The sequence below is a fragment of the Lutra lutra genome, chromosome 4 (genome assembly GCF_902655055.1).
Source record: "Lutra lutra chromosome 4, mLutLut1.2, whole genome shotgun sequence".
Classification (NCBI taxonomy): domain Eukaryota; kingdom Metazoa; phylum Chordata; class Mammalia; order Carnivora; family Mustelidae; genus Lutra; species Lutra lutra.
Window position 1 is genome coordinate 170,862,734 of NC_062281.1, and position 25,302 is coordinate 170,888,035.

The 25,302-nt window shown below is 42.7% G+C and overlaps 1 protein-coding gene across 4 annotated transcripts in view; it reads left to right on the top strand.

The window, feature by feature from the left end:
• The first annotated feature begins 13,269 nt into the window (after nucleotides 1-13,269).
• SFPQ (splicing factor proline and glutamine rich) overlaps nucleotides 13,270-25,302 on the top strand; it is a 50,066-nt gene continuing 38,033 nt past the window's right edge. For 3 of the 4 annotated variants that reach the window (XM_047726087.1, XM_047726086.1, XM_047726085.1), the window contains exons 1-9: nucleotides 13,270-14,179; nucleotides 14,896-15,084; nucleotides 15,438-15,739; nucleotides 15,839-15,934; nucleotides 17,227-17,423; nucleotides 17,528-17,612; nucleotides 17,950-18,067; nucleotides 18,403-18,451; nucleotides 18,532-18,653. In XM_047726087.1, the coding sequence (XP_047582043.1) occupies nucleotides 13,382-14,179; nucleotides 14,896-15,084; nucleotides 15,438-15,739; nucleotides 15,839-15,934; nucleotides 17,227-17,423; nucleotides 17,528-17,612; nucleotides 17,950-18,067; nucleotides 18,403-18,451; nucleotides 18,532-18,653 (1,956 nt within the window). In that variant the 5' untranslated portion in view covers nucleotides 13,270-13,381. Of the gene's footprint in view, nucleotides 14,180-14,895; nucleotides 15,085-15,437; nucleotides 15,740-15,838; nucleotides 15,935-17,226; nucleotides 17,424-17,527; nucleotides 17,613-17,949; nucleotides 18,068-18,402; nucleotides 18,452-18,531; nucleotides 18,654-21,112; nucleotides 22,109-25,302 lie in introns of those variants that run through there. The other variant, XM_047726084.1, reaches the window with a different exon arrangement.

Genomic DNA, 25,302 nt, shown 5'->3' on the forward strand with positions numbered 1-25,302 from the left:
CGGGGGCGGGGGGTGGGGGTGGGGGGGTGGGGGGTGGTCCCTGCTCAGCAGGGAGCCCGCTTCTCCCTCTGCCTGCAGCTCCGACTCCCCGCTGGTGATCTCACTCTTTCTCTCTCAAATAAGTAAAATCTTTAAAAAATATATATATATATATATATGTATATATATATATATATATATATTGCTTTAGTGAATAGTCTTTAAACACTCTCTAAGCAACTAAGATATGAATTCACAGAGGAGGCTGCGGTGTCTGCCTTCAAAGAACTCCCCAGCCATGTGGAGGAAACATGTAAGTCAGCAGATAATAGAAATTAAATGTAGGGGGATAAGTATGATGACAAGCCAAGCACAGGGGGTTGAGGAGCCCAAAAGAGGAAGTGGCAGGCCCTGCCTAAGGAAGTCATCAACCAATGTTCATTGCATTCCAGGTCACGTGGAGCATGGGGACACAGACAATTAATAGCCAACATTTCATGCTGGGCCCTGTACTAAATATGTATGATCTCATTTAATCCCTACAACCTTGATCCTGAGTTGGACTTCAAAAGATGGCAAAGGGATTTCGAGGCATGCTGCCTCCCATGTTGTTTGTGCTCCCCAGCAACCGCAGCGTGGTACAGTGTTCGTGGAGTCTCTAGGCATGTTACTCGAGGATCATGAGAGCCGTCAGTAGTAGCACTTAACCTGGAGCTAAGGCCCATTCTGGGGCTGTCTGAGGAGAGGCAGAGGCAACAAAGGCTGTTTGCTGCGCTCACTGCAGTCCCACTGACCAGGCGGGAAGGACTAGTGCCCCAATTGGTTTGTACTGTGGTGTCAGGAGGACAGGAAGTCTATCCCCTTTGTGGTCTGAGGGGTATTAAAATTCAATCCAGTTTGCCCCAGATACCCCCCGCTGCAGTGCCTAGCATGCTTGCCAAAAACCAGTCTTGATGATCTTGTTGGTTTTGCCCTGCCCTTCTTAGATTGTTCCCTTGTGTTCTCTTGGGAAATGTCACCCACGCTATGCTTCCGCTGTGTCCTTCTTTGTTCAAGCCTGTGAAGTTATTTTCAAACCTGATCCCATCCAACTAGAGTCACCACCTGAGAGCCCCAGGTGGGTTCCCACAACTTGGATGTCATGATGATAATAATAACTAACTTTAACTGAGAACTTACTAGAAGTTAGACCCTGTGTTTAGTGCTTAGTATGACCCATTTCACTTAATCCTCAAGCCAACACCAGGAGGTATTATTAGCTTACCATTGTATGAATGAGGAAGCTGAAGCTCAGAGAGGTTCAGAAACTTGCCCAGGGACAAACAGCCTGAGATGGAGCTGGGATAGGAACCTGAACCTGTTTGATTCCATAGCCAACCCGTGCTGCTTCCAATGTTGAGAATGAAACTCAGAGATGTCGACACATGATGGATGGGACATCTATAGCCAAACTTCAACATGATCTGTGACTCTTTAGCCAACTCAAGCCTATAAAGGGAGTTTAATTGATTGGTGCCAGCAGAGTATATTCAGATGGGTGAGGTGGTACTTAAAAATACCAGGATCTGTTTTAGAGAAATAATTTAAATTTTGCCCTTCTGTAATGTATAATAAAAAACCCCTGATTTTTAAGTTTTTTCTTTTTATTTTTTTTTAAAGATTTTATTTATTCATTTGACAGAGAGAGATCACAAGTAGGCAGAGAGGCAGGCAGAGAGAGAGGAAGGAGCAGGCTTCCCACTGAGCAGAGAGCCCGATGCGGGGCTCGATCCCAGGACCCTGAGATCACGACCTGAGCCGAAGGCAGTGGCTTAACCCGCTGAGCCACCCAGGCGCCCCTCTTTTTATTTTTTGTTAAAGATTTTATTTATTTGTCAGAGATAGAGAGCAAGCTTGCATAGGTAGGGGGAGCAGCAGGCAGAGAAAGGAGCAGGCTCCCCACTGAGTAGGGAGCCGAATGCAGGTCATGATCCCAGAGTCCTGGGATCATGACATGATCAAAAGGCAGACGCTTAATGGACTGAGCCACCCAAGCATCCCAGTTTTTTTTTTTTCTTTTTAAAAAGATTTTATTTATTGGGGCGCCTGGGTGGCTCAGTGGGTTAAAGCCTCTGCCTTTAGCTCAGGTCATTATCCCAGGTTCCTGGGATGGAGCCCTGCATCGGGCTCTCTGCTCAGCGGGGAGCCTGCTTCCTCCTCTCTCTCTGCCTGCTTCTCTGTGATCTCTGCCTGTCAAATGGATAGATAAAATCTTAAAAAAAAAAAAAAGATTTTATTTATTTGAGAGAGAGAGTGAGTGGGAGAAAGAGACAGAGAAAGAGAACACAAGCTGGGGGAGAGGCAGAAAGAAAGGGAGAAGCAGAATCTCTACCCAGCAGGGAGCCCGATGCAGTCAGGGCTCTATCCCAGGACCCTGGGATCATGACCTGAGCCACCCAGGCACCTGTTTAATTCATTTTAAATTAATGATACAAGAAAAATATTTGTCCACCAATACGTCTATTTTTTTCAAAAGATTTTACTTATTTATTTGAGAGAGAGAGCATGAGCAGGGAGAGCCGAGGGGTGGGGAGCAGAGGGAGACAAAGAGAAACAGACTCCCAGGTGAGCAAGGAGCCTGACAAGGGGCTTGATCCCAGGATCCCGAGCTCATGACCTGAGTTGAAGGCAGATGCTTAACCAACTGAGCCACCCAGGCAACCCTTGCTGCAGGTATTTTAAATATATTTTTTAAAATAAGCTCTACACTCAACGTGGGGCTTGAACTCACAACCCTGAGATCAAGAGTTGCATGTTCTTCTGACTGAGTCAGACAGACAACCCTAAAACAGATATTTTTACTGTGTGTATTTAATGTATGCTGAAATTTAGGGGCGCCTGGGTGGCTCAGTCATTAATTGTGTTCGGCTTGAGTAATGATCCTGGGGTCCTGGATGGAGCCCTGAATCAGGCTCCCTGCACAGCAGGAAGCCTGCTTCTCCCTCTCCCACTCCCCCTGCTTGTATTCCTTCTCTTGCTCTCTCTCTGTCAACTAAATAAATAAAATCTTTAAATAAAATGTATGCTGGGGCACCTGGGTGGCTCAGTGGGTTAAAGCCTCTGCCTTCGGCTCAGGTCATGGTCCCAGGGTCCTGGGATCGAGCCCCGCATCAGGCTCTCTGCTCAGCAGGGAGCCTGCTTCCCTTCCTCTCTCTCTGCCTGTCTTTCTGCCTACTTGTAATCTCTGTCTGTCAAAAAAATAAATAAAATCTTAAAAAAAAAACGTATGCTGAAATTTAAACAGACATATAAACATCTATCAAAAAGAAACATTCATAATGTGATGTTTGGGATTCCTACAGTTTACTTATTTCTTTATGAACTTGCCTCTTAAAGAGTTTCTTAAAAATCAGTTATTTATAATACGCTTCTAATTGGTGGATTTAAGGGGAAATACTTTGTTTCTATGAAATAAAGAGAAACCTTTTTGGTACTCCTCAAATAACATTTATAAGCATAGGTAGTCTTTATTCCCCCATAAATGTATAAGAAGCCCATTTTGATAGAGTTATCACTATGGGCAGGATACCTTAGTGTTTAAAGGTATGGAGATAGATTGTCTGTATATAATTCTTGGTTCCACCACTTAAAAACTGCATGACTCTAGGTAAGTAATTTAATATCTCAGTACTCCAATTTCCTTATCTTAAAAAAAAAAAGGCAGTGAAATAAGAAAAGAAGAATAATTATAGGGTTGTGAAAATTAAATGAGTTAATACATGTAAAGCCCATATGCATATAAAATCCACTTTGGAAAATCTGGAAATTATAGAAAAATAGAGAAAAAAAACAGAAATTGCCCAACCTCAGTAACTCAATGGGCAGCAGCTAATCTCAGTGGTGCTTTTGTACAAATTACAAAAGTTGGCCCTGCCTCAGGATACTTAACTGTCAATAAGCCAGAAAGTTGTCTTAATAAGGGGCACCATTTATTAATTATGTGGGGACATCAGGCATGAACCTAGATTGTCCCAAGCAAAACAGGACATTCTGTTACCTTGTCTGTGGATGACAATGTAGGATGTTTTCAATTTGAGACCATTACTAATCATGTTGAGATGAGCAAATTTGTACATAAAGTTTTTCCTGTATTTAGAATTTAGGCTAGATTCCAGTACCTAGCAGACACACAGAGGGTATTTGTTGAATAAAAATGAATGAATGAAAGGGGGGGAGGGAAGCAGCTGGAGGGACAGGGAGCCTGTAGGGAAAGAAGAGAAAAAGAATGAATTTGCTGAAGGATATACTAAATTATTTTCTGGAAATGCTAAATCTGTATTGGCTGTTTCAATTTGTGTTAACCTAGATTGAGTGGTATCTCAATTTAATTTGCATTTCTGTAATTACCAGTGAGGTCGAATATTTTCCATATGTTTGTTCATTTATTTTGGCTGTTTATTGGGAAATCGGCTTATAAGATTGTGTAAATTCTTTATATATTGGAGGTATTAACCACTTAATTTTTCTTTGCAACTATTTTTTCAGTTTAATTTTTAGCCGTCGTTATTTCTTGTTGTTTTTTTTTTTTTTCCACGTGGTGATTTCCAGGAAATTTATTGTTGTTTAGTTTTGTATTTATTTTATCACATTAAATCTCAGAAATTTCCGTTCCTGACAAAGAACTGATATTCACATGTATTTCTTTCTCATTCTTTCACAATCTGATTTAATAATATCTTTATCTCTTTAATCCACCTGGAATTAGTTTGATAATCTGTGTGTGTGTGTGTGTGCGTGCGCACAAGTTATTCTAGTATCATTTGTTGAATTTTTATTTCATTTTTCATCCATTTTGGATGTCACCTTAGGGTAAAAATTCATATATATATGGGATCTTTCTCTGTGCTATCTTCCTCCATTTGGTGATTCTTTAAATTATTTTTTTCACCTTTAAGATCAGTTCAAGTGGTCAATTTAGCAGCCAAGACTGATGGATATCTTCAAGGTGATATGGTACTTATGTGCAGGGAGTCTGGAAGTACATTTAGTTCATTGTGGGGGGTGAGAGGTGATCAAGATCAGGTAGAACATCATAATCACCTCAGATGAAGACTCCTTCCTGCAAAAATAAATACATAGAAAAATAATCAAGTAAATGCATGTACAGCCAATACAGTATGTCATCCCTAAACAAAGGAAAGTAAGAAGAATGAGACACTGCGATTAATCCAATGTTCCTATTATTAAGAGAGGCGATCTAGCTATTCATGAGATCTGCTGGAAAATTAACCCAGTGTTGAAATCAACCTTCAGAAATGTTCTTTGCTTGGAGGCTCAGTAACAATAGAGTAATGGTGTGTGCAGCTAGCTGCTTTCCAAGGAGATGGAGGAAGTGGCACGGCCACTGAGACACCTAGTGGCGAGGATCTTTACTGCACCGTTAGAGTTCGCCAGTTGGGCTTGTCTAGGAAACATTTATTCCAGGGGAGTGTACGTTTGGGGGGCTTAGGTGCCCTCTTTGCTCCTCCCCAATAACGTAATTTGAGGCCTCTGCTGCGTGCAATGAAGCTGCAGAAACAAGTGCCAAAAGATCTGGAAACTGAATAGCCCCTGCAAAGTTGGAGCCATGAAGCTAAATGAACCCAAATTAAGCTGACCAACATGGATTCTCAAGCCCTGGGATGCAGTTTAAGATGCAAATTCAGTCAGTCCCATTAATATTCATTAGGGAGCAGCAGAGTGTTTCAGCGAGCATATTATCTCCATCCCCCACCCTTCCAGGCTCACAGAAAGTTGAACCAGAGGATAATTATACTTCTTATTTATTGTAATTATAGTTTTGAATTATAGGCTCACCCACATTCGGACTATTACAAGGTGAAGATTGTTCCACGTGCCTTCCAGGATAATTTGCCACACATGTGAACTGCAGAGTTGTGCTTAGGATCTGAAATTAGTCACTGATGACTGGGGGCATTCTTCAATGGCTCAGAAAAGGACAGATTAATGGAGTCATTCATTCACTCATCTCTTCATTCATCCAAATCCATATAGAGTGTCACAACACTATGCTCTGGGGTTATGGCGGTGAACAGAGAACCTCAGTCATTGCTCGCTCATGATCTCACAACCTAGAGGGTACGATTTAGAAAGTCTCCACAATCAGTGAAATGATGTTAGGAGAGTAAACAATAGGATGACAATCGAGTGAAGCGGCTTGGTCTCTGGGGTCACAGAAAGCCTTCAGAGGAGAGGTACTAGTTGAGTCCTGAGCAACGGATAGGAGCTAACAAAACGTGAAAAGAGAGTGGCCAGAGGGAGGCTATTTCAGGTGAGAGCATGATAAATTTAACTTAGAAGCAGTCATGTGACTTGAGCAAAGGATGCGAGAGGGAGAGACAAGGGAAGAAGAATGTGATGGCCAGAGAAATGTAGGACAGCCTCAGGACTTCGGGGCTTTTTGTGCTTCTCCTAAGGGTGATTCAAAGACAATAAGGAGTGTTTCATTTTGTTCTGTTTAAAGATTTATTTATTTGGGGGCGGGGGCGGATGGAGAAGGAGAGACGGAATCTCAAGCAGACTCCCTGCTGAGCGCGGAGACCAGAGCCTGATTCGAGGCTTGATCCCATGATCCTGAGGTCATGACTTGAGCCAAAATCAAAGAGTCGGAGGCTCAGTTAAGCCTGACTGAGCCATCCAGGCGCCCCAATAAGGAGTTTTTTTTCTTTTTTTCCCAATAGGGAGTTTTTTTTTTTTTTAAATAAAGATTTTTTTTGACAGACAGAGATCACAAGTAGGCAGAGTGGCAGGCAGAGAGAGAGGAGGAAGCCGGCTCCCCGCTGAGCAGAGAGCCCGATATGGGGCTCGATCCCAGGACCCTGGGACCCTGGGACCATGACCTGAGCCTAAGGCAGAGGCTTTAACCCACTGAGCCACCCAGGCACCCCAGCCAACAGGGAGTTTTAAAGAGTAGGGTAAGAAGCATCAGATTTGCTTTTTTAAAATTTTTTAATTTTTTATTTATTTGACAGAGAGAGAGAGAGAGAGAGCACAAGCAGGGGGACCAGGAGAGGGAAAAGCTGGCTCTCTGCTAAGCAGAGAGCCCGATGTGGGGCACAACACCAGGACTCTAGCGTTATGACCTGAGCTGAAGGCAGAGGCTCAACCAACTGAGCCACCCAGGCACCCCATCAGTCTTGATTTTTTTTAAAGTTGATTTTGGATGCTGCCTGGAAAATAGGAAGGAGGAGAGCACTTACAGCACCATTTAAGAAGCTTAGGTGAAAAATCATGTTACTGTATTCGCTGGGGTTACAGTGGTATATTAATCTGTAAAATGAGGAAAACAATACCATCAATCTTATAGTTAAAATGGTAATTCAATATTAAATATTGACACAAGTGTCTAGCATATGGTAAATGACCAACTAATTTTGGCTTCTGTTATCATATTGGCTGTTATTTGAGGCAGCTGTTTCTTACTATATTAAAGAAATTTCCTTTTGGTACTTTTAACAATAGAATGAGAAAGAGTGAATGAAGGTCAGATTTTATTCTAGAAATGTATTCATTACCTGAATCTTTTACACTTAACATGTGTGAGTGTACTATTCGTGTACTTTTTAAAAATTAATAACTAAGCTTAAAATTGAACCTAAGCATTAACATCTGGAATGAAAGAAGAGGAAGGATAGAGGCTTGATGCTTGAAAGGCTCAGAGCTTGAAATGTCAAGTTAGAGAGATTCAGATTCAAATCCCAGCTCATTTATAGCTGTGCAATGCTGGGAAAGTCACTAAACTTCGGTAAACCTCAGTTTCTTCATCTGTAAAATGGAAATAATCATGGTATCTCGTTCATAGCATTGTTGTAAGATTAATGGAGATAATAGAGTGTCTGGTACAAAGCAAGTGGTCAGGGCTGCCTGGGTGGCTCGGTGGGTTAAGCCTCTGCCTTTGGCTCAGGTCATGATCTCAGGGTCCTGGGATCGAGTCCCACATCAGGCTCTCTGCTAGGCAGGGAGCCTGCTTCCTCCTCTCTCTCTCTCTCTACTTGTGATCTCTCTCTGTCAAATAAATAAAATAAAAAAAAAAGCAAGTGGTCATTAACTGGCAGATAATCCCGATATGTAGAATGCATGAAATTACTACTTTTCCATTTCTGAACGTGGTTGGTATAATCTGAATTCACTCAATATAATATAATAAAGACTTTCTAGAAGAAGAATCCTGCTGTTTCAATTTTTTAAAATGTGTATAACTCAACGAGTGTTGAATTTTATCAAATGCCTTTTCAGCATACACCTGTGGTTTTTTAAAATTTTATTTATTTATTTGACAGAGAGCCAAGCAGGGGGAGCAGCAGGTAGGCAGAGGGAGAAGCAGGCTCCCTACTGAGCAAGGAGCCGGATGTGGGGCTCCATTCCAGGACCCTGGGATCATGACCTGAGCCGAGGGCCGTCACTTAACTAACTGAGCCACCCAGGCACTCCTACACCTGGTTTTTATTTATTGATGGGATGTATTATCTTAATACTTTTCTTCTGATACCTTAATAACCTTCCTGATGTTAAGACATCCCACTATTCCTAAGAAAACCCCTACTTAGCTGGGGTGGATCATTCTTTTAGTCTACTGTTGAATTCAAGAATAGACTTTCTTGAAAAATGTATGAAAGGGGCTCCTGGGGGCGCCTGGGTGGCTCAGCGGGTTAAAGCCTCTGCCTTTGACTCAGGTCATGATCCCGGGGTCCTGGGATTGAGCCCCACGTCGGGCTCTCTGCTCGGCAGGGAGCCTGTTTTCCTTCCTCTCTCTTTGCCTGCCTCTCTGCCTACTTGTGATCTCTGTCTGTCAAATAAATAAATAAAATCTTAAAAAAAAAAAAGAAAGAAAAGAAAGGGGCTCCTGGCTAGCAAATTTGGTAGAGCATGCAGCTCTTGATCTTGGGGTCATGACCTCAAGCCCCACATTGGGCATAGAGTTTGCTTTAAAATAAATAAAATAGGGGTGCCTGGGTGGCTGAGCCTGTTAAGCATCTGCCTTTGATTCAGGTCATGATCCTGGAGTCCTGGGATTAGGCCTGCTTTGGGCTCCCTGCTCAGTAGGGAGCCTGCTTCTCCCTCTCCCTCTGCCCCTCTCCCCACTCATGCTCTCTCTTCCTATCTCTCTCTCAAATAAATAAAGTCTTAGATAAATAAATATTTACTGAATCAATAAATAAAGAAATATTTATATATTGAGTAAATAAATAAATACATAAAATAGGAGTGCCTGGATGGTTCAGTTGGTGCGCCTGACCCTTGATCTCAGCTCAGGTCTTTATCTCAGGGTGGTGAGTTTAAGTCTAGCATTGGGCTCCACACTGGGCATGGAGCCTACTTAAGAATGAATAAAAATAAATAAATACAATAGAACTCAATTTTATTTTATTTATTTTTTACGAGGGTGGGGAGGGGCAGAGAGAGAGAGATAATCTTTTTTTTTTTTTTAAGATTTTATTTACTTATTTGACACAGAGAGACACAGGAAGAAAGGGAACACAAGCACGGGGGAGTGGAAGAGGGAAAAGCAGGCTTTCCACTGAGCAGTGAGCCGGATACAGGGCTTGATCCCAGGAGTCTGGGATCATGACCTGAGCCAAAGGCAGAGCTTAACGACTGAGCCACCCAGGCGCCCTGAGGGAGAGAAAGAAATCTTTTTTTTTTTTTTTTAAAGATTTTATTTATTTATTTGTCAGAGAGAGAGAGGGAGAGAGAGCAAGCACAGGCAGACAGAATGGCAGGCAGAGGTAGAGGGAGAAGCAGGCTCCCCGATGAGCAAGGAGCCCGATGTGGGACTCGATCCCAGGATGCTGGGATCATGACCTGAGCCGAAGGCAGCTGCTTAACCAACTGAGCCACCCAGGCGTCCCGAGAGAAAGAAATCTTAAACAGGCTCCAAGCACAGCACAGAGGCCAACACAGGGCTCATTCTCACAACCCTGAGATCATGACCTGAGCCGAAATTAAGTCGATTGCTTAAAAAAAAAAAAAAAGAAAAGAAAAAAAAAAAGTCAGATGCTTAACAGACTCAGTGACCCAGGAGCTGCCAAATAAGTTCAGATTCTTTAAAAAAAAAAAAAAAATCGTTCCAAACTTCTTTGCCTTTCAAGAATACACTAACAAGACTTTACTGAACTCCACTTGTCTTCAATACTCAAATGCCTTTAGAGATCCCTGATTTTTTCCCAACGATAGCTAGGATTTACTGAGGGCTGAGAAACTGCTAAACACTCCGCATAATCCTCCTAAGTTCCCTAAGCAATAGGTACCACTTAGGGAGTGTGTTAGAAAAGTAAAGGATCAGGATGCCTGGGTGGCTCAGTGGGTTAAGCCTCTGCCTTCGCCTCAGGTCCCAATCTCAGGGTCCTGGGATCCAGCCCCCATCAGGCTCTCTGCTCTGCGGGGAGCCTGCTTCCCCCTCTGCCTGCCTCTCTGCCTACTTGTGATGTCTCTCTCTCTGTCAAATAAATTTTTAAAAAATGTTAAAAGAAAAAAAAGAAAGAAAGAAAAGTGAAGGATCTTGGACAAAACCCTGGAGATGAACCAGAGCCTGTTTTTCAGTGTTATGATTTCACTCATTCGTTCATTCATTCAACACGTGTTTATGAAGCATCCCTGTACTGGTGTCTGTGTTAGCTACCAGTGGTACAGCCTTAAAGAACTCAGACTCAGAATCCCAGTCTAAGAGGGGCGTCTGGGTGGCTCAGTTCAGCATCTGTCTTTGGCTCAGGTCATGATCCCAGGATCCCTGGGATTGAGCCCAGATTGAGTCCTGTGGGGCTCTGTGCTCAGTGAGGAGTCTGCTTCTCTCTCTCCCCATGTCCCTCCCTCTACTGGTGCTCTCTCTTGCTGTCTCTCTCTCAGAAAAACAAACAAACAAGAAAACACCTCAGGCTCCCAATCCCAGTCTAACAGAGATCAACAATAAACAAGTGAAGAAACACACAAGATAAACCCAATGTGTGAAGAGAGCTGTTCTGTACATGACACCATGTACAGCATGGTGTAACAGAGGCTTATTTTAGATGTGGTGGTTGGCAGGGAAGTTTTTTTGAGGTGACATTCAAGCTGAGATAGAAGAATGAAGAAGCTATAACTGTAGAAAGTTGGGGGTGGGACCGGAGGGGGGGAAAGAAAGCACTCCAAGGCTGAGTAAACAGCACGTCCAAGAACCCTGAAGCAAAATGTATCCAGACAAAGTAACCTGATAAATCCTAAGAACAAGTGGATGTTGTCAGGCAACTAGACAGATAAGACTTGGTTGGGGAGCCTGGCTGGGTCAGTCAGTAGAGCATGCAACTCTTGATCCCTGGCTTGTGAGTTCAATCCCCATGTTGGGGGTAGAATTTACATAATGGAAAAAAAAAAAAAAAAAGACTGGGAAAGCAGACAGGGGTCACATCAGATCAGAACTTGGTAAGTTAGTGTTTAAATTTTATTCTAGGAGCAATGGGAAGCCACTGTAGGGCCTTTAAATAAGAGAAGAAAATGACATCTGAATCATTATTTTTTTTTAAAGATTTTATTTATTTATTTGACAGAGAGCGAGAGATCACAAGTAGGCAGAGAGAGAGTGGGAAGCAGGCTCCCGCTGAGCAGAGAGCCCGATGCGGGGCTCGATCCCAGCACCCTAGGATCATGACCCGAGCGAAGGCAGAGGCTTAAGCCACTGAGCTACCCAGGCGCCCCTGAACTATGGTTTTTTTAATTTATTTTTTATTTTTTTTTAAAGATTTTATTTATTTATTTGACAGAGAGAGACCACATAGACGGAGAGGCAGGCAGAGAGAGAGAGAGAAAGAGAGAGAGAGAGGGAAGCAGGCTCCCCGCTGAGCAGAGACTGATGCGGGACCTGATCCCAGGACCCCGAGATCATGACCTGAGCCGAAGGCAGCGGCCCAACCCACTGAGCCACCCAGGCGCCCTGAACTATGGTTTTTTTATTTTTATTTTTTTAAAGATTTTATTTATTTATTTGTCAGAGAGAGCGAGGGAGAGAGAGCGAGCACAGGCAGACAGAATGGCAGGCAGAGGCAGAGGGAGAAGCAGGTTCCCCGACGAGCAAGGAGCCCGATGCGGGACTCGATCCCAGGACGCTGGGATCATGACCTGAGCCGAAGGCAGCTGCTTAACCAACTGAGCCACCCAGGCGTCCCTGAACTATGGTTTTTTTAAAAAAAAAGATTTATTTATAGGGGCGCCTGGGTGGCTCAGTGGGTTAAGGCCTCTGCCTTCAGCCCAGGTCATGATCCAAAGGTCCTGGGATAGAGCCCCACATCAGGCTCTCTGCTCAGCAGGGGTCCTGCTTCCTCCTCTATCTCTGCCTCTCTGCCTACTTGTGATCTTTGTCTGTCAAATAAACAAATAAAATCTTAAAATAAAGTATCTTAATCTGTTCACAAAGTGTTGAGTGCTAGTGGATTATTTTATTTTATTTATTTGAGAGAGAGGGGGAGAGAAAGCACAAGCAGGGGAAGGACAGAGGGAGAGAGTGAGGGAGAAGCACACTCCCTGCCCAGCAGGGAGCCCAACGCGGGGCTCCACCGAAGGACCTTTGGTATCATGGCCCAAGCCGAAGGCAGATGCCCCAGTACTAGTGGAAGTAAAGAAAATGTTATATTCCTTCTGTGATTTGTGTATGTAAATTACTAGTCTATACACACGCACGTACACAATTAAAATTTTTCTTTTTGAACAGAGTGCAAATTGAACAGAGTGCACTAATTTAAGCCTATTCCGAAGTTTATATTGCTAAAACAAATCTGTACTCCAGTGAGGGTCCAAAATGAAATTAATAAGACTGTGTGTGAAATCGGTAAGATTTTATTTCTCTAATTTAATTGGCCCAGCACAAGGTAGAGTAGGTAGTAAGCACAAGTAATTTATGCTTTTGAACCGGAGAACATCTGTTCTTTTCGGGCAAGAATACCGGCAGGCAGCTCTTGGGGGGTAATCAAGAAAAGAAAAGGGTCCTCTAACATCTCTCCCTAGGAGCTGATAGGGCCCTGGCTATCAGGGAAAATTGCTCTGGCGAACCCATTCAAATTTCTCACAGCAAATCACAGTGGCCTACAGCCAACTCCTTTTCCGCTCATTGGCCAACTGGAAACTTCAGCCCCTCCCCCTATGCCTCCCTTCTCTCATCCGGAAGCCAATCGGAAAGATTAGCGCTCCGTAACTTAGTGTCATCAAGTACCGTACTTGTAATTGGCTATTGGAGCTACCGATCGAGAAGTAGGCGGGGCCATACCAGCTGGTCTATATAAGAGGAGGACAAAGGCGGCGCGCCGCCTGTGTCATCCGCCATCTTGTGCGAAGCAAGGTGGCCTCCACGTTCCCTGAGCGTCTTCTCCGCTTCTGCCTCGACCGCCCCTTGATCACAGACATGTCTCGGGACCGGTTCCGGAGCCGTGGCGGTGGCGGTGGCGGCTTCCACCGGCGCGGAGGAGGCGGCGGCCGCGGCGGCCTCCACGACTTCCGCTCCCCGCCACCCGGCATGGGCCTCAATCAGAACCGCGGACCCATGGGGCCCGGCCCGGGCCAGGGTGGCCCCAAGCCCCCGATCCCGCCACCGCCTCCGCATCAGCAACAGCAGCAGCCACCGCCGCAGCAGCCGCCACCACAGCAGCCGCCGCCGCTTCAGCCGCCACCGCATCAGCCGCCGCATCAGCCGCCGCCGGACTCGTCCAAGCCCGTCGTTCCTCAGGGACCCGGCCCGGCTCCCGGAGTGGGCAGCGCTCCGCCGGCCTCCGGCTCGGCACCGCCTGCCACTCCTCCGACCTCCGGGGCCCCTACGGGGCCGGGCCCCACCCCGACTCCACCGCCCGCTGTCACCTCGGCGCCCCCCGGGGCGCCCCCGCCCGCGCCGCCGAGCAGCGGGGTCCCCACCACCCCGCCTCAGACCGGGGGCCCGCCGCCTCCACCCACAGGGGGCCCGGGCCCCGGGCCTAAGCAGGGCCCGGGGCCCGGAGGCCCGAAAGGCGGCAAAATGCCAGGCGGGCCGAAGCCCGGCGGTGGTCCGGGCCTAAGCACTCCTGGCGGCCACCCCAAGCCGCCGCACCGAGGCGGCGGGGAGCCCCGCGGAGGTCGGCAGCACCACCCGCCCTACCACCAGCAGCATCACCAGGGGCCCCCGCCTGGCGGGCCAGGCGGCCGCAGCGAAGAGAAGATCTCCGACTCAGAGGTGAGTGTCTACCGGAGCTACGCGTCGGTTTCTCTAAGATGGCGGCGGCCCCCTCCTCTTTCCCTTCCCGGCCTCCATTTTGTCAGAAACCGGAAGGCGCGTGCGCGCGGGCGGCGGAGGGCGGGGCCGCTGCCGGAGCGAGGGGTGGAAGGCGTGGGTCCTCTTCCTGGCCCCGGGCTAGCCTCCCGGCTGGCTGAGGACCCAGGGTGGGTGGCCTGAGGAGGCAGCGATGAGAAGCTGTGCTGGGCCCTGTTAAAAGTAGAGGATCCTGGGGACGGAGTAGAGCGTGAAATGCAGGGTTGGCCAGGTCGGAGGAGACCTTAAAAGCGCAGGCACAAGGTACGGGTGATAGCAGGATTTTCTTCGCATCCTTTTTTTCACTTAATAGATGGTGGCCTTTTTAACTTAATGTGTGCTACGACTTAGGTTTGCCAGGAATACTTAACATATACAGCTGATGTTGGTTGTGTAGAGTCGAGTTTGGAGAGCGTTATAGGTCCATTCTCGAGTGTTTTGGATGGTTTGGGCTGTTTGATGTTTGGATAGTTAATACGTTGGAAATTCCTCAGATACGGAATCTTGACTTCGACTTTAAACGGAACAGAAAAGCAACCCGATTGGTGGTACTACCCAGTCTGGGAAAGCGAACATTATTACCGGATTTTTCTATTTGCTAAGGTCACTGGTTTCTGAAAATTTCCTTCCTTTTTCATTAGGGATTTAAAGCCAACTTGTCTCTCTTGAGGAGGCCCGGAGAGAAAACTTACACTCAGCGTTGTCGGTTGTTTGTTGGGAATCTACCTGCTGATATCACAGAGGATGAATTTAAAAGACTTTTCGCTAAATACGGAGAACCAGGAGAAGTTTTTATCAATAAAGGCAAAGGATTTGGGTTTATTAAACTTGTGAGTTTTTTTTCTTTTTAATGTGGATTTAGAGGGGTTTTCCCTTGTTTTTTTGCTACTGCAAACTCTAGTGTTCGAGCCAACAGCAGTAAGTTGGTCTTTAAAATTTTCATCGTTTTTTACAAAAAAGGTGCAACTGTTGTATTGTGAATAATTGTTGGTACTAAGAAAAGAGAGGAGTGGGTGGGTAAGACCTTACCTACCCTGGGTGGTGTCAGGGAGAGCTGCCTGCGGATCTTGAGCTGAGCTGAGCTGGAGAAAGGGAAGGGAGTTAAGCTTTTGACAGACAGTTTTAGAGTGGGTGTTAACTGATGTTGAAGTTATATTAACATGAATATGTCTGATACTTTCAGGAATCTAGGGCATTGGCTGAAATTGCCAAAGCTGAGCTTGATGATACACCCATGAGAGGTAGACAGCTTCGGGTTCGTTTTGCCACACATGCTGCTGCTCTCTCTGTTCGAAATCTTTCACCTTACGTTTCCAATGAACTGTTGGAAGAAGCCTTTAGCCAATTTGGTCCTATTGAAAGGGCTGTTGTAATTGTGGATGATCGTGGGAGATCTACAGGGAAAGGCATTGTTGAATTTGCTTCTAAACCAGCAGCAAGAAAAGCCTTTGAAAGATGCAGTGAAGGTGTTTTCTTACTGACAACGTAAGTTCATATGCTTATACTGATTTTTATTTATTAACTTGGATGAAGAAGTTGGGATAAAACTGAAAGCAGTTAAGATGGAACCATTTCTGTTACTAGAACTCCTCGTCCAGTCATTGTGGAACCACTTGAACAATTAGATGATGAAGATGGCCTTCCTGAAAAACTTGCACAGAAGAATCCAATGTATCAAAAGTAAGATTGATTTAATCTGAGCAATTTTTAATTGCAAATGAGAACTTGTAATTTTTCAGTTTTGCTTAGAGATTGAGAAATTCTTTGAAATGCATGTGCTTGATAGAAATATAAGGGTCAGGAAGTTTAGAGGTTTTGGAGCAGAGATAGTCAAATGCTTAATGTTACTGAGATAGGTATTTTTTTTTTTTTAAAGATTTTATTAATTTCTTTGACACAGAGAGAGACAGATCACAAGTAGGCAGAGAGAGAGGGAGAAGCAGGCTCCCCGCTGAGCAGAGAGCCCGATGTGGGGCTCGATCCCAGAACCCTGAGATCATGACCTGAGCCGAAGGCAGAGGCTTAAACCACTGAGCCACCTAGGCGCCCCGAGATAGGTATGTTTTATATGCAGTTTTGTTTGGCCTTCGAACAACTGCATGATGAATACCTATCTTTTTAAGGATTAAAAAAACAGTCCTTGAGGGATGCCTGGGTGGCTCAGTCGGTTAAGCTGCTGTCTTTGGCTCAGGTCATGATCCCGGTGTTCTGGGATCGAGTCCTGCATCTGGCTCCTTGTCCAGCAGGGAGCCTGCTTCTCTCTCTGCTTCTGCCTGCCACTCTGCCTGCTTGTGCTCTCTCTCTGACAAATAAATAACATCCTTTAAAAAAAAAAATAGTCCTTGAAAAGGAATTTGGTTAGAGGAAATAAAATTAGGAAATGAGGAAGGTGGATTTATCTCCCAGGATTTATTGTCCTGGGATCTATTATTTATTACTTGGTGAAGATTTGTTTATTAGCACGGCCGTGTACGCGTGGCGTGGCAGTGGGTGGGAGTAGAAGGAGAGAATCTTTTTTTTTTTTTTTTAAGATTTTCTTTATTTAACAGAGAGAGATCACAAGCGGGCAGAGAGGCAGGCAGAGAGAGAGGAAGAAGCAGGCTCCCTGCAGAGGGGAAAGCCCGATGCGGGACTCGATCCCAGGACCCTGAGATCATGACCTGAGCCGAAGGCAGAGGCTTAACCACTGAGCCACCCAGGTGCCCCAGAAGGAGAGAATCTTAAGTAGACTTCTGCTGAGGCAGGGCTCACTCTCATTGCCTGAGCCAAAATCAAGAGTCAGAATGAGCCAACCAGCTGCCCCTGGAACATGCCATTTTTAATGTAGGCTATTTTACATGAACCATGGGGGCCGTTGCCTTTTGGGATTTCTTACATGTGATAGGCCGGGGGGACATCTGTGTTTTTAGGGCAATCAGGTAGTATCTCTTGTGTGTGTGTCCACAAACTGGTTCATGTTTAAATACTGTCAGGGAGAGAGAAACGCCTCCTCGTTTTGCCCAACATGGCACATTTGAGTATGAATATTCTCAGCGATGGAAATCCCTGGATGAAATGGAAAAACAGCAAAGGGAACAAGTTGAAAAAAACATGAAAGATGCAAAAGACAAATTGGAAAGTGAAATGGAAGATGCCTATCATGAGCATCAGGCAAATCTTTTGCGTCAAGGTAAAAGACCCTTTTGTGTAAATTTCACTGATAGGATCAGTTGGTTTTTGAAATTTTTTTATAGTCCCACTGACGTGAATTCAAAACAATTTTCTAATGTTCAGATCTGATGAGACGCCAGGAAGAATTAAGACGCATGGAAGAACTTCACAATCAAGAAATGCAGAAACGTAAAGAAATGCAACTAAGGTAAAATTTTGTTAAGCTAATAAGCCTTTGCTTCTGGATTAACATTTAGAGGAAAAGATGGGCCTAAATTTTGCAGGCAAGTCTAATGGACTACAGAGAGGTTACATACTGTGTCAGTGTTGGTTTAACAGAAAGTTGGAGTAGAATGTAAGGTTTTGATTGATGATGTGTTTTCTTTGCCAGAATGCTTCTAAGTCTATTATACACCACACTTTCATGTGTGTTTGCTGTAATCTAGACTTCATAAAGCTCTGAGGCACATTACTAGCTTTCTTTAAAATGGCTTTTAAAAGATGCATATGACACTTTAGTTTATATGCTTGATGAATATTTCCAGGCAAGAAGAAGAACGACGTAGAAGGGAAGAAGAGATGATGATTCGTCAGCGTGAAATGGAAGAACAAATGAGACGCCAAAGAGAGGAAAGTTATAGCCGAATGGGCTACATGGATCCAGTAAGTAAAATTCTTTTGAAATGTAATTGGAGTTGTCTACAAAACTTGGAGGTACCTAAAATGAAAATTAACTCAAATAATGACATTTTACTTCACTGCCGTTCTTTATACAAGTGTGTTATTATGATTAATACACTTTAAAGTTTTATTTTCTTGTCTGGGCCTAAAGATTTCACTGGGTGGGAAGAAGCCTTACAGGTTTTCTGATAATTGAGTTCTCAACATTTGGTTTCAGAATATTGGTTTTACGTGTAGTCTTAACCGATTTTTAAGTTTTGGAAATTTTTAGGTATAGTACAGGTGTATGAAAGGGTTTATTTTTATTTTTCTTGCAGAGAGAAAGAGACATGAGAATGGGTGGTGGAGGAGCAATGAACATGGGAGGTAAGCAGGAAAATAAAATTAGCAATACCATTAGAGAGCAGTGTCCTGGTTGAGTCGTAACCAGCATTTTTGTTTCTTAGATCCCTATGGTTCAGGAGGCCAGAAATTTCCACCTCTAGGTGGTGGAGGTGGCATAGGTTATGAAGCTAATCCTGGAGTCCCACCAGCAACCATGAGTGGTTCCATGATGGGAAGCGACATGGTAATGTATCCTGTATGACGTAGTACGAAGGAAATTCTCATTTTTCACAACTTACGTGTGTGTGTTTTGTTTTTTGTTTTTTGTTTTTTTTTCTTTTTTAAGTAGGTAACTGGACCTCTTTTTAGTTCTCTTATCACGTAAATCATAATATCGAGGAGTACTTTGGCAACATAGAAGAACTGTGTGCGGTAACCTAAACAGCAATGGTTGCCAACAACAAGTCAACGCTGTCAGTAGTGTGTTGGAGTTCTCTTTGGCAATAAGTAGACATAGGTGCTTTCTATTATATTGCTTGTGTACTTTTGCACTCTAGCACATGGCAAATTCAAATTCTAAATGTTAGATGATGTACCTGATTATTCTACATCCAAGTGAGAGTAATCAAATGGCAAACTGTCATTCATTAAGCTGATCTTTGCCATAAGTATGAGTCAGACTTGTAGTTTATAGTTTTAGGCATGTTCTAGTGATGTGTAGGACCTTGATCTATATTTGGTGTGGTTTATACCCATGAAAAGGGAGTTGTTCACTGTTTTTGACTCGTCGTTTCCCACTTGTTGGGCCTGTCCATAGGTGTACCTTCTAAAATAAACTGACATCTCTATTTTGCTACAGGATAGCAAAAATCATTGACAATTTCAAGCATACTAGTTGTGTGCATTTGATCTGAACCTTCTTGATGCTTTCATATTTTAACTGTACAGATAGCCTGTCAGGATGCTTTAGAACCACTAAGTGAGTTGGTCTGAGTGGCTGTGAGGGCTTTACAGATCGTAGGAAAATTAAATAGTGGATTTAGAGGTGGGTTTAGAGAAGAGTGCATTTTCACAACTGAACTGAATCTGATTGGTTCACCTGCAAACTTTTGGCAGAGGAGGGAAGAAGCTTCAGCTTCATTAGATTCATTTTATATTTTTATATATTTTACATATAGGAGTATAAGGATTTGGTATGGGGCCTAGTCTATTTAAAATCTACATAAGGTTTTTTGAGAATTAGAATCATAAATACCTGGTTGGGTTAAAACATAGTGTTACTAGCTTTCTTTAAATTAAATTTTAAAAAATACTGTGGGTAACATTTTGGTTTATATGCTTTTCTAAAAGGTAGATTGTAGGTCTGTATCAGATTTGTAAAACTAATTTGACGTGATGTTCCCACAATTAAGGTTCTTTGTATGTCCCTTGTAACAGGTAGGGTTTTAAGATGATGTAATAACATAATCGTGAAACCCAAAAATTTTCTTAGAGCTTTTGAGATACACAGCATAATGTGCTAATAAAACCCTCAAATTTTTAGGATTTTGAGAAATAGTTTAGAGGGTTGAGGTTTATTTTTTTTAAGTAGTTCTATAGTATTTAGTAGGAAACCTATTGGAAATATGTATAGGAACAGTTAAACCCTGATCCCCCCCCCCCCCCCCCCCCCCCCCGCATTTTTGGAGTGATGCTCTCAGTAATTTATTTTGAATGGAATTTGAAAGATAGTTGAGGCTTCTGTGCTTTGCATATCTATAGGGTTTTTCTGTTTGGGGACTACAGGTTTCTCAGATTAGAAGTACTTAAAACTAGGTGGAATCATGAAATCCTGCTTTATTGCAGTTACTTGAGCTTGGTGTTTAGGTTGTTTGAGAGAAAGCCAAAATGTGGAATCGTAGCTAACCAGTGGACTTCCAAAGACCTGAAGAAAAAGCTGGGCCGGTGTGGGGGTGGGCTGTATATTCAGTCAATTTGCAGCAGTACAGACTACTGTGAACATAATTGTCTCTGGTTACGTAGTGATGGTTCTGAAGGTGGTATACCTGTGAGAATATGGCAACACTTTTTAATGAAGTTACTGTGCCGGTTAAGTGACTAAATCTGTTAGTCTTTTATGCTTTTTCTTTTCGTAGTCTGGTAGCATTTTATTAAAACTTTGAACCTTTTAAGATTTCTGCAAGTTAGCAGATGTGTCTTAAGATCTTGAAAAGCACAAGGTTTCTTATGCAGCTCATGCCACTAACTGGTGAGTAGGTCTTTGTCACTTCATTGAGTGCATTGAATCTGTCTGGTTGGGCTTGTTAGGCTTACTTGGAAAATAAATTTCCTGTTCAGACCTTGAAAGTGAGAAGTTTGCAAGCTTTTCCAGTGGGTTAATCTGATGTGAAATTTCTTAAAACTCATTTTGGAATGGGTTTTCACATCTGCACTAATTCTTAAATTTTTTAGCACTACAGGGAAGACCTATTCTTTGAAACAGGTGTATGAGAATGGCTCAAGTGGGAACATACCACAAGGCATGTATTATCGTAAACTAATTTTCAAATTACCCTTTTTTCCTTTCTATGTTCCCGGTACCTGTGGATCGACTCATTGGTGATTGTATCGACGAACGTTGACTACGGAACCTTCTAAAATATTTACTTAACACACATGGACATCAACTACATATAATGAACTGTTAATTTACTGTTCCAATAGCGTACTGAGCGCTTTGGGCAGGGAGGTGCGGGACCTGTGGGTGGACAGGGTCCTAGAGGAATGGGGCCTGGAACTCCAGCAGGATATGGTAGAGGGAGAGAAGAGTATGAAGGCCCAAACAAAAAGCCCCGATTTTAGATGTGATACCTAGGTTTTCATTCCAGTTTGTTTTTGTCTTTTCTTGTTTAGATACCAATCTTTTAAATTCTTGCATTTTAGTAAGAAAGCTACCTTTTTATGGATGTTAGCAGTTTATTGACCTAATATTTGTAAATGGTCTGTTTGGGCAGGTAAAATTATGTAATGCAGTGTTTCAAACGGGAATTTTTTTTCTTTTTATTTCCTTTTTTTTTTTTTTTTAACTGTATAATGTCCCTCAAGTTATGGCAGTGTACCTTGTGCCACTGAATTTCCAAAGTGTACCAATTTTTTTTTACTGTGCTTCAAATAAATAGAAAAAATAGTTATAATATTGATCTTCAACTTTGCCATTCATGCTTCTATGCACATTAGGCTAGGTATTCCACTTTGAAAGCATGAGCGTGTCTAGGCCTTCAAATGGCACCTGCCATTTCTGGGAAATGTATCTGTAGGCTAAGTATTGCTTTCTACAAACAAGTACCCCCTTGTTTTAAAAAGAAGAAATGCATATTGAAGTAGTTTCATGATTTGATTTGTTTGGCATTATAGGAAGCAAGCTGGTGCTAAGTATTTTTAAATGGTTATGTAAGCAAGCTGAACTGTAAATCTTCCTTCGGGAATGTGTATTAAGATGATGGAATGGGTGAAAGACTATCGGTAGGGAGAGGAAGTGGGTATGACTAAATGGATCTTTATGGCCCTATGATCTATCCTTTCCTTGAAAGTTTCTGAAGAAAAAGTGGAAAGATCATTCTGTTGCATTTCTCCATTCTTGTTTTTAAAAGAACAAGTCCAAGCCCTACATATGGCTTGTATTGAACTTTCACATTTGAATTAAAGATTGTTAAACATGAAGCCTTTTCATGTATTACTTCAAGTGATTTATGAAGATGGGGTTTAGTCTGAAAAATGCAACTGGAAAGTAAGAAGCGTAGTAGCCATAAAGTAGCTTTAGCTATGTATGCATTTGTACTCTGTAACTTTTACATCTCCTTGTGCTACTGCTGGTGGGCAAAATCTGTAGGACTGTAACAATCTACTTATTCTCTTGTCTAAGAACTAGTGGTGACTGTTAATGACAAATAGGGTTGCAGATAACAATTCTTACTGTAAAATATTTGTTAACATGTTTTTCCATAGTTTACTTTCGATGTAGCACTAATTCTGGAGAGAGTTGCTTATGCTACACAGTACAAATAGCCCTTCTTCCCACCATAAAGTTTTGGAGTGTTTCGATGGTGTTGTCAGTTGATTGTCAACTTCATTGAATCTCCTTCCATTAGGAAAGACATTATGACTTTTATTAAAGTAGATCGTTACTGTTGTCTGTTAGTACAACGGGAACCTGTTTTCCCAGTGCATATATGTTAGCAGAGGAACAGTTTCCTAAAAGTAGGTAAAGTAATGAACAGTTTGGCTTGTTCTTAGTTAACATTTCCATTCAAATTTGTACATTACAGAGCTCTCACTATGGAATGTGTCTTCCTCTTTTTCACCTCTGTTCTTGGTGCTAATTGGCAAAAGTAAAATTCTAAATCAAATCTTGGTTAAAATGCTGAAGCTTAGTATTGTGCCTGAGTACAAAGGGAAACCTATTGTTGAAACAGTTGAGCACTTTTTGCATAGGAAACTGGATAATACTAAAAGTAAAACACTAGTGGAATATAATTATAGGCGTGTCACCCAGTTCTGCTTGTGTGACTGACAGGTACATGGTGTGCTAATTAAGGAAGAGAGTCTCCTTAGAAAATCATCATTTCTTCACCAAGACACTTGGAAATGGGTAGTAGTTCTACCACTATCCTATCAATAAGGAAGTTTTTGTCCTAAGTCCTCAATTGGTGATATGTATGAGGTTATCTGTATGGAAACAAGGGTGTGGATTTGAAAGGAATCCCTTACAATCTGATTGAATTGCATGGTAGGGACTCCACTAATGATAAAATAAGGGGTGTTCATGGGACACCCACAGAGGGTGAACTTGAATGTGTGTGGGCGGGGGCTGGTGGGGAAGTGGGAAAATCTGCCTATAAAATTAATGTTTCAGTTTATTTTTCAGATTACATGCCTTTCTTTATAAGGGATGCTGGCACAGACCCCTAAAATAAGCTTTTGTTAGTACTGTACCTTTGAAGAGTGGTGAAGGATGCTAATGGATAATCTCCTGAAAGTTGTGGCTTTGATAGCCTTACTGTGGGCTGTAGAATTGCTAAACGTCGTTTAGCAAATAATGTTGCTTAGTTCCAACTAAGTTTTGCCTTTCATCACTGAAACAGCAGTGTACCAAGGGTTGTAAGCTACTCAAATAGACTTTCAATAAGTCTTGGAATGCATATGATAGTTTTTAGACTAATGTGAATTTAAATCATCTTAAAAAGGAATTTCCTAAAAGCTGATAATGAAATGTGGGGTGGGAAAGGGAGTGTAGTACCTTTGAAGTATTTTAGTCCTTTTTCTCATTTAAAGTAACCACCTGCCCCCATTTCCTCTCCTCTACTTTCTCTCATAATTTTGTGTTAAGAGGAACGCTGATCGATTTAAGCCTATTACTCCTAATCTTAAAAAATTGCATTCTCTAAGAGACCCCAGTGTATTTAGTAGGTACCTTCTAAGATTAACCCAATGGCTCACATTCAGTGAAATCCTAATCCTCTTGGCTTAGAACACTAATTAAACTCCTTCTAAGTAGAAGTACTATAAACCCCACCACTCTTTATAGATATATTATACCACTAATATAAACAGATAATAATTTGGGAAATTGTAACGGTACGCCTGTGCAATTTTTTTATAAGTGGCATATTATGGCAGACAAAAATTTAGATACTTGGCTTTTCTTGGGCGCCACTATGTTGTGGCGGAATGTTTTCTGGTGTTCTTGGACTGCAATTATGCACTCTTAAAGTAGTGGCCTGCTACATAACTGCGTTTAGCCAGCATTTCTGCAGTGCGTAACTGTGAGGAACGTAGTACCGCAAATGGCAATGGACATTAGGACCCGGATGTAGTATTCCTGCTTGCTCCAAGATTCTCATTGCCGACTGCATACAGGTAGGTAACAAGCAATATAATCTAACTTGGTGACTTGCTATGTACTTTTATTCCGTGGGCATTCTGACATCACACTTCTGACAATGAAATTACAGTGCAGCACCTAACACTTGTATGATAAAGCTAGTTTCTATCAAAACTGTGTGGGTTTGGGCTTAGAGCTGTAATTTGTCAGGCAGAATTCAGTGCTGTTGCAGTTCTCAGATAAAAAGTGCAAACTTGATTCTTTGGTATGTCTGATTCAGTTGCGTGGTTTCCTTTAGTTGCATTGTAACTGAAGAGAACCTGGAGCATATCAGTGGTGTGGGGGAGAGGGAATCAAACCATACGTGGGAAGTAGAGTGCTTTTAAGCATCTTGACACGACTGTATAGCATGTGATACTGAGTCTCTGTGGTAGCAAACTGACCTCATAGGTCAGCAATATTGATTTCAGAATGTAATCTTGGTAATTTCTGTAGGTTGAGTGAATTAAGACAAAGTACAGTTGTTTTTTTTGTAATGTGATTAAAAAAATTTTTTTTTAAATGGGCTTCATGGGAATACCTTTGTTACTAATGTGGGCTTAGGTGGGAATCTAATGTGTATAGTTCAAGTTATGTGACTTATCTAAATATGTCTCTGCTCTAAACCTGGGGGAAAGTGGCGTGGCATGTTGATTTGCCTGCAGTTGAATACATGTTGGGAATCATTTCCCAATCCTAAGCCTTCGTCGTATTCTGTAGGATAACTGCACATGTTCAGAGTAGCTTTTCGAATTTGGTTCCCTTATTAGCTTTAGGGATGTGATGTTACATAATCCAAAATGTTCACCCAAGAAAAAGAAAAGTCTTCAAAAGCACCTTCTTTTGTTGCTTAGGACTTAAGCTTTGTAAGCTTTGCATCAACTGTTGTTCCAGACCTCAATTCAACTTAACTTTGGTCTCTGAGCTGGTTTTTAGATAGCATGCATGAGAAACAGCTATCATGTATAATGCTTTCTGCTCTGTAACTGGAAAG